Source organism: Penaeus monodon, chromosome 18 (genome assembly GCF_015228065.2).
Source record: "Penaeus monodon isolate SGIC_2016 chromosome 18, NSTDA_Pmon_1, whole genome shotgun sequence".
NCBI classification, from domain to species: domain Eukaryota; kingdom Metazoa; phylum Arthropoda; class Malacostraca; order Decapoda; family Penaeidae; genus Penaeus; species Penaeus monodon.
Window position 1 is genome coordinate 12,913,272 of NC_051403.1, and position 10,000 is coordinate 12,923,271.

General features: G+C 31.3%; 2 protein-coding genes across 2 annotated transcripts in view; one reads left to right on the forward strand and one right to left on the reverse strand.

Moving 5' to 3' along the window:
• Positions 1-233: 233 nt before the first annotated feature.
• Positions 234-2,548, forward strand: LOC119584270 (intraflagellar transport protein 81 homolog; the record flags this gene model as incomplete). The annotated part of the gene is given in 6 exon segments (XM_037932798.1): positions 234-353; positions 676-882; positions 1,025-1,214; positions 1,337-1,461; positions 1,586-1,734; positions 2,416-2,548. Coding segments are annotated over 6 exon segments (924 nt in total), but the record flags the coding sequence as incomplete, so codon positions are not given.
• Positions 2,549-5,347: 2,799 nt separating this feature from the next.
• The window catches only part of LOC119584627 (intraflagellar transport protein 81 homolog), a 6,337-nt gene continuing 1,684 nt past the window's right edge, over positions 5,348-10,000 (reverse strand). Inside the window, 7 exon segments of the mRNA XM_037933309.1 lie at positions 5,348-5,385; positions 5,623-5,707; positions 5,835-5,998; positions 7,045-7,240; positions 7,418-7,542; positions 7,545-7,572; positions 7,739-7,919. Of these exon segments, the coding sequence (XP_037789237.1) occupies positions 5,348-5,385; positions 5,623-5,707; positions 5,835-5,998; positions 7,045-7,240; positions 7,418-7,542; positions 7,545-7,572; positions 7,739-7,919 (817 nt within the window).

A 10,000-nucleotide genomic window follows, 5' to 3' on the forward strand; every position in this document is an offset into this window, starting at 1 on the left:
TTTTTTTTTCAAATGTACACTGAAAATGTTTATTTTTAGTCATAGTATTTTCTCACATAGTATTTTTGTGCTGTACTCTTTAATGTAATAGTGAAAATCATAAGCAGTTAGTGAAAACCATCTGTTACATTAATTTTTTCTATATATTTCCCATGCACTTATTTTTACCCTGAGAAAATCTGTAATTTTAGGTATTTTTGCACTTTTTAGTACTAATCATTACTTCTTGACAGGTTGGAAAACTGTCATTCTTCCGACAAAATGCAGCAATTATTGGACGGAAAAAGGAGCAAACAGCAGAACGAATGAATGAGTTGCGAAATGAACTGGGAAATTTGCAAGAAGACATGAGGGTTTGTTTATTAGAAAAGCATGGAAATATGTTCAGCCAAATAAATATTCTATATTACTATATTACAGATGTCAAATAAATGTACAATACAATTGGGAAAGATAAATACATGAAAATAACAAAGTTAGTCAGTTAACAATAGATTTAGTTCATATGGTATGATTATTAGATAAATACAAGATTTATAAAAGATAAGTGTAACATATTTTTGATCATCAACACTTGAAATTACAGACTGGTATTTATGCTTTTATTTCACCATATAATAGCTTTTCATTAATCTTGTTTTGTTCTTTCTTTGATGAATTGCCTCTCACCTGCAGGACAAACAAGACCAACTTAAGCAATACTCAGGTGAACAGGTTCTCCGAGGAGATGAATTCAAACGATATGTAAATAAGTTACGTGGGAAAAGCTCAGTTTATAAGATGAAAAGAGCGGAACTAAGTGAACTGAGAGCTGAATTTGGTGTCCTAAGCAGGACAGAGGAAATATTGAAAGCCAAGGATGCACAAATAATGGAGCAACTTGTAAGTTTTAGACTATATATATATATGAAATGTATATTCAAAAGGAAGTAAATTTGGCTTCTTACTTCATAGTATATGAAAAGTGAGTAATTAGATTCAACATTAATAGATTATACTTAATGCTTCTTTATGTTTAATATAGAGTGCTATGGAAGCACGCATGGGAGTAACAGGCTTCCATGAGACCCAAGAGAACTTAGAGAAGGTGTCTTCTGTCAAAGCAGAAGTTGATAGCCGTAAAGGAAAGACACTCGAGGAAATGTCTGCAATGGTGATGGAACTGAACCATAAAATTGCAGAAAGAAAGGGCCGCTTAGCTCCAATTATAAAAGGTAGAGACTGCCAGAGAATGTAGTTTGTGTTATTGATATAACTATGAGTGAAGTGTTATTGATTCAGCGTTTGGCATACATTAGAATAATTGTAATAGTGATTTTATAAATATCGTCTCCAGAACTGAGACCACTGAGGCAAAAAGCTCAAGACCTTACTGTGCAGTATAATGAAAAAAAGCACACCTTTGACTCAGTGGCTGCTGGGTTGGATAGCAATATAGGAAAATTGGAGCAGGAAGTCAAGGTAGTTTGCCACACATGAGTGGTTGTGTTTTTTTCTTTTTTGCAGTTTTATGTTACTATAGTGTTCAGATATGATCATATAAGCTATTTCTGTTCATTATAATACTCTCATGATTTTGTTTCAGACCCTACAGGATGAAATCATAACATCCCAGACCAAATATCATCTGTTATTGGCTGAACGTGATATCTTAGCATATAAACAGCAACAAGCAAGTGATGAAATTAAATTATACTTGTCAAATGACCCTCAGGACAAGAAAAAATCACTCAGGTTTGTATCTCATGTTATTACAAAAAAAAAGTACTATGGGTTGCTATATAAGTAAATAATTTCAGGTATGCATGTTTGATTGGTTTCCAAGATGACTGTATAATTTCTTAAGGCTTTCAATGAACCAACTTAATGTAAATCTATTTTAACTTACCTGTATTATTTATGGGTCCATGTAGATTCATATTTTACCATGGATATCATTATTGTATGTGAGATGTGTAGATAATATTTGCTTTTGTATTCAGTATTGCTGGTTAAAAATGCAAGAACTGAAATAGAAGGAGAAAAGGTTTTAAACTTATGAGGCCAAGTCAAGGGAACTTGAAAATAAATGTGAGTGTTAAGGATTGTGTTATTTCTTTTCTTTGTTATAAGTATAAGGATGATTTTTTTTTCTTTTTCCCCTGTTATTTTGCCAATATCCATGTTACTTATGTTCATGGGATTCTATTAGACGTGTACAGAGAATCAAAAGCCTGGTGACAAAGGATTCACTGTACAGTAACCGTTATGTGTATCATGTAGAATAGATTTCTTTTGGTGTAAGTGCTAAGAAACTAACAGGTCTGATCATTGTCTAATTCTTTTTCTTACAGTGTAGGATAAGAACTGGAAATTAGTTACTGTAAGGAAATCTGAAATACATGTGCTGTCTACAGATTATGTTTTTGTTCACAGAGAACAGTTGATGGGGCATATTAACGAACAAGAGAAGCTTGGACGCACACTGAGGGAAGAGCAGAAAGCAGTCAAAGATTTAGTTCAGAATTCTGCTAAGCAGCTTGCAATGTGGCAGGATGTTATACAGTAAGTGTACAGTAACTATAAATATATGTGTGTGTGTGTGTGTGTGTGTGTGTGTGTGTGTGTGTGTGTGTGTGTGTGTGTGTGTGTGTGTGTGTGTGTGTGTGTGTGTGTGTGTGTGTGTGTGTGTGTGTGTGTGTGTGTGTGTGTGTGTGTGTGTGTGTGTGTGTGTGTGTGTGTGTGTGTACATATATTAATATATACATGTATACATATATACATATATATGTATATATGTATATCTGTGTGTATATATACATATGTATGTATGTATGTATATATATGTATGTATATATATGTATGTATGTATTTATATGTATATATACATATATAAATATATATATATATATATATATATATATAAATATATATATTATATTATATATAATATATAATATGTATAATATATATATATATATAATATATATATATATAATATATATATATATATATATATATTATATATATATATATATATATATATATATATATATATTATTAAATATATATATATATATATATATAATATATAATATATATATATTTTAAATATATATAATTATATATTATATATTATATAATATATATAATATATAATTATATAATATAATATACTTAAAATTTTATATAATAAATATTATATATTTTAATTAATAAAATATATATATATTTTTAATATATATATATATATTATAATTTTCAATATAGTTATTAATATATATTAATATATCATTTTTTAATAATAATCTTTTAAAAATACATATTAATTAAAATCTCATTAATATACTACATATATTTTACATATACATAATTAACATAAATTTTTAAACCTATAATTTAAATTAATAGTCACCAGGCTTTTGATTCTCTGTACACGTCTAATAGAAATCCCATGAACATAAGTAACAGGATATTGGCAAAATAAAACAGGGGAAAAAGAAAAAAAAAATCACCTTATACTAATAACAAAGAAAAAGAAATAACACAATCCTTAAACACTCACAGGTATTTTCAAGTTCCCTTGACTTGCCCCCAAAGTTTAAAACCCTTTCTCCTTCTATTTCAGTTCTTGCATTTTTAACCAGCAAATACTGGAATACAAAAGCAAATATTATCTACACATCTCACATACAATAAGGATATCTATCGGTACAAACTATGAATCTACATGGAACCCATATATAATACAGGTAAGTAAAAAATAGGATTACATTAAGTGGTTCATTGAAAGCCTTAAGAAATTATACCAGTCATCTTGGAAAACCAATCAAACATGCATACCTGAAATTATTTACTTATATAGCAACCCATAGTACTTTTTTTTGGTAATAACATGAGGATACAAAACTCCGAGTGTGATTTTTCTTGTCCTGAGGGGTCATTTGACAATTATAATTTAATTTCATCACTTGCTTGTGCTGTTTATTGCTAAGATATCACGTTCAGCCAAATAACAGATGATATTTGAGTCTGGGATGTTATGAATTTTCACCTGTAGGGTCTGAAAACAAAATCATGAGAGGATTATAATGAACAGGAAAATAGCTTAATATGATCATATCTGATAACACTATAGTAACATAAAACTGCAAAATAAGAAAAAAACACAACCACTCATGTGTGGAAACTACCTTGACGTTCCTGCCCTCCAATTTGCCTATATGTGCTATCCAACCCAGCAGCCACTGAGTAAAGGTGTGCTTTTTGTCATTATATTGCACAGTAAGGGCTTGAGCTTTTTGCCTCAGTGGTCTCAGTCTGTAGACGATATTATAAAATCACTATTACAATTATTCTAATGTATGCCAAAACGCTGAATTCAATAAACATTCACTCATAGTATTCAATATAAACACAAACTACATTCTGCTGCAGTTCTACCTTTTATAATTGAGTCCTCTAAGCGGCCTTCTTCGCCAATTTTATGGTTCAGTTCCATCACCATTGCAGACATTCCCGAGTGTCTCCTTTACGGACTATCAACTTCTGCTTTGCCAGAAGGACACCTTCTCTAAGGTCTCTTGGGTCTCAGGAAGCTGTTACTCCCCATGCGTGCTTCCATAGGCACTCTATATTAAACATAAGAAGCATAAGTATAATCTATTAATGTTGAATCTAATACTCACTTTTCATATATATGAAGTAAGGAAGCCAAAATTTACTTGCCTTTTGAATATACATTTCATATATATATAAGTCTAAAAACTTACAAGTTGCCTCCATTATTGTGCATCCTTGGCTTTGTCAATTATTGCCTCTGTTGCTCTAGGGACACAAATTCAAGCTTCAGTTCACTAGTTCCGCTCTTTTCATATTAAGAAACTGACTTTTCCCACGTTATATTTACATATTGTTGGTTCATCTCCTCGGAGAACTGTTCCACGAGATTGCGTAGTGGTCTTGTGTCCTGCAGGTGAGAGGCCAATTCATCAAAGAAAGAACAAAAAAGATTAATGAAAAGCTATATATGGTGAAAAAAAGCATAAAATACCAGTCTGTAATTTCAAGTGTTGATGATCAAAAATATGTTACAACCTTATATTTTATAAATCTTGTAATGTATTCTAATAATCATACCAATATGAACTAAATCTATTTGAACTGAGTAAACTGTGTTATTTCTGTATTATTCTTTCCCAATTGTATTGTACATTTATTTGAATCTGGAATATAGTTAATATAGAATATTTATTTGGCTGAAACATCTTTCCATGCTTTCTATAAACAAACCTCATGTCGTCTTGCAATATGTCCCCGGTTCATTTCGCAAACTCATTCAATTGTTTGCTGGTTTTGCTCCTTTCCGTCAATATGCGCAGTTTGCGAAGAATGACAGTTTTCCAAACCTTGTCAGAAGTAATGATTAGTACTAAAAAGTGAAAAATACCTAAAAATTACAGATTTTCTCAGCGGTAAAAATAAGTGCAGGGAAATATAAGAAAAAATTAATGTAAACAGAGGTTTCACTAAACATGCTAGATTTTCACTATTACATTAAAGAGTACAGCACAAAAATACTATGTGAGAAAATACTATGACTAAAAATAAACATTTTCAGTGTACATTTGAAAAAAAAAACTACCTTGCTCTCAGGGCTGTCATCTTCTTCAACTTCCTTCATACGAGCTTCATTCAAGTTATTGATCTCTGATGTTAATACACGTATCTAAAAATAAATATTGGGAGGAAAAATAATAGATAAAGAACATTTACACAGAAAATAAATCTTCAGGTAACTTTGCCACATATTCACAGCTTAACAGCATATAAACAACTTCATGTTTTGTCATTACCTGCTTATTCACAGCTTCCAGCTCCTGTTGACCCATTGCTGGCTGTGCTGCAACCCTCTGAAGTGTAGAAACAATTCTCTGTTTTGCAGCAACTTCTTTGGGCAGTTTGTCATTCACTATGTAGCTATTTACATTTACATCTTCTTCTAGCCTCTGCAGCAAACCTATATAAAATCCATATTTAGAGAAAGTTTTGAAAAAATGCACAGCAAATGCAGACATACATCAAATTACGTGTAAACAGACCTCATTCTAACTACCACTGAAAATTATTACCCAAACAACAAAATTTGTCACTGAAGTAAATTAAAAAACGACATGGAAAAAGTTCTTCACACATTTCCTTATACATTTGATTCTTTATATCATTTCTGGAGACTTCTTTTAATAAAACACCATGAGATGTTAGATTTTATGAAGGTTTAATATTAAGCATGGTGGAGGGAGTTGCTGTGGCAGTTCTATGTGAAATAATCTTGACTTTTAGAGAATAAAATATAAGCCCAAAAGATACCAGCCCAGCATAAAGAACAAACACCATTAAATACATAATTTTTTGCCACACAATTGACTGCATGGTCTCTATCACTAAATAACTGTACAATTGGGTTTTCTGGCTTACTCTCCCATGCACATTTAACTGGGTAAAAAAAAAGGGTGTATGAGAAATATAAAAAATACAAATATGAGTGGCAGGAATAGCTCAGAATGAGACACCAAATGGAATTTTGGGGACATATGGGAGCAATATGAAGTGCACCTGATAAAAAAGAAAGAAAAGAAAGAAAGATAAAAGAAAGAAAGAAAGAAAGAAAAAAAGAAAGAAAAAAGAAAGAAAAAAGAAAGAAAGAAAAAGAAAAAAGAAAAAGAAAAAAAAAAAAAAACCCAAAAAAAAAAAAAATATATTATATAGATACTTTTTTATATATATATATATATATATATATATATATATATATATATATATATATATATATATATATATATGATGATACAGAATGCAGCTATAGGCTCTCCATCCTGTGATGTATGCCACTGCAGTTAGATTAGCAATGTCATTCCATGAATCCTGTAAAGAATGGTAACATTGAAGATAATTACCCGGGATGAAATTAATATCAAAACAATCAAACCATACTGAACATTAGACGAGAAAATCTTACTGTTCCTTTACAGTTGTGCTGCCTTATCAATGAAAACTTGAGATTACCTTCTGGGGTAGTCCCCATCCCAGCCTTTCTAATATCCTTCAACTGATTCTGAAGTCGTAAGATCCTTTGTTCTAACAGCTGGGTAGAATCTTTGAGGTCTAAGCCTTGCTGAGCCATCTCCTTTTGCTTCTCCCTTTCTTTACGCAATGACCTCGCTGACTGCAGCATGTCTTCACTGTTTGGAGTTCCTTCAACCTTAAATAAGCAATTCCCATCACAGTATTTAATATTTCCTTTTATTTGGTATTAATCTAAAAAGGAATCTTAAAGTGAAAAATAAAATATGTTCTTAACAATAATAAAAAACATTCTCACTATTTCACCACAAAACGTAATATAGATCTATATATAGTATAGAATTTTTAAACTAACCCTCTGCTTCATTCTCTCAATCCTTCGCATAACAAGATCTTTTTCCTCTTCCATTGCTGAGATGTCACGTCGAAGTTCATGTGTGGAAAAGCCACTGTTTCTGAGACCTTCATATTCACGATGATGGTCTTGAATTGCTCAATAAGATCTTCATACTGAAAAAAACATGTGTAAGTTGAGATATTATACACAATTTTCAATAAAAATCCAAAATACATCTACATAAATATATGCATGTAATGTGCAGTTTGTGCATGAAAGCTGAAAACTTTTCCAAACATAAATATTAGGAAACATTAACATAGGATACTACCGTAGTACCTTAATATGAATATCAGCAATATCAGCATCACCAAGTATCTCAGCAGGAATATCAAGCTTAACCAGATATTTTGCCAGATATGCTCGTTTCTTCAGCTCGTCCATTCGCTGAAGAAGCCAGTACAAAATTGGGTAGATAACATGTTTGTTTCCTGACACTAGTCCTTGACGGAAATTGCTCCTGGAAAGTTTAATTCAGATTAATATGATTTCTTTCATGTAAAATTCGCACACACATTTATCATAATATATTCTAACGAATTTTAAAAAGTTTATAATCACCCAGAACATAAAAAGATCAGATTGGTAAAAAAAAAGTTTAGATGAATGTGGTATATATAATATATATAAAATACCAAGAAATTCTGATAATGGAAAATTTATTTCCTTGAAGAATTGTCTTTATAAAGCTCATTAAAGAAATGCATGTAGGCAGTAAATTAACAATCATGATTATACACTTTATTCTCTGTATCTTTACTGAAGAGAAATTGCCTCAAAGAGTATTTCATGTCTAAGAACACATAAATTTCTTGTCTTACAATGTATATAATATCAGCCTATTAAATTGGCTAAAGTAGAACTAAACATAAACCGATGCAGGAATTTGATTCATAACAGTTTATACCAATCTATTACATTACTCAAAATGTGACAACAACTACTGGGCTTAATCCTCTAAAAATAGGAAGAAATTATGTTATCAGTACAAGTAGTACGTAAAAATACATGCCAATTTCTTATAATATCATGATTATTCACACCTATAAAATACAGTGGAAAGATCACTGAAAGGACCAAAAGAAGCAAAATAAAAGACCCTTTTTCTATAATGATTAAAGGACTGCAAAATCCACTGTGCTCAAAAGGCATATAAGACCAATGAAACACTGATGACCAATGAATAACTTGTGTAAGCACATGCTGAATAGCCAAAAAGGCCTCAGATCTCCAGACTGCAGCCTTGTAGCCTTTCCATCCTTCTCTTTTGCTTCATGCTTATATCCTTAAAAATGCCACATGCATCAGCCCTCTGGAGATCTTTCAAACTGCAAGTAGGCCTCTGCCCATTAAAGAGTTCTTGAATTGATCTGAAAGGTAAAATGAGCTATTCCATGCTTGCCTGCTGGTTAATAAGGTTATTGTGCAGTAATTGGATCAGATTTCCATTCCCATGCAAAACATAGTCATAACATAATCATTACTAACACCCATGATTTATCAGACATAAAATGTGTCACTTTTGTTAAATCTGTGAGATCTATACATGAAATACAAAGACCTTTAAACTAGTGGTAGTGCTTACAGTATCTCTATTAGTTCATAGCTACTAGGATTTTCAATATTATGATGTATTTACATATCCTAGGAGTCATTAATCAATGTTCTGCATTCAGGGCTTCTTAAATCCTCCTTTTTGCTGTCCTATAATGTCCCTCGCTAGCACAACTTTTTTCTAGTTCAAATGAAGAATAGAAATATCTGTCCTGAACCTTTTTAATTTTCTATTTTTCTCTCTGAAAACTTCTAGGCAACATTTCCAGCACTGTATATGTAAATAAATGTAAAGGAAATATGTCAATAAAGAATCACACTACACTAAACAAGCAAAAGTTCATTATCATGACTTTTATCAGTCAAAGAAGGCAGGGAAAAGCTTTTACCCTTTAGCAATTTAAGGGTTAAGAGGCAGGTTATAATTTTGGCCTGGCTGGCTTCAGTGATAATAATATTTACAAGAATTTTCTGTTGATTCAGAACTAAATCAGAATGTTGTACTACATACACTAATAGTGGGATGGACAGAGAAGTATTTTGCATATTCAGAATGTTTTGTTCTGCACTTGTCCAATCAGTAAAGAAATATCCTTATCCACAACATACCTATAAGTTCATCTGAATTTCTATCTTTGATAATATACCACTAACTACAGTGAAGATTAGTAATGTGTACAAAATGCAATTAGAAGTAAAAGTGGATCTGTGAAATAAGTCCTTACATCACTGTTGCTGGATTTCTGCTGGTGCTGAAAGTCATGAAAAAATGTTGTTGATATTAGCACAAAAATGGCCCTCTAATTTTTTCAGCAAGTTCCATCAAAGAATCCATTCATCATTTTCTATTATACCATCCTTACCACTGAGAAGGATATGGTAAACCTGTTAATTTATTTTTAAAAAAAATGCCAGTGCTTCCATTCAAATCACTCTCCATTCCTGTGCACAAAAAGTGTGTAACAAAACATTCCATGGGTATCTGGA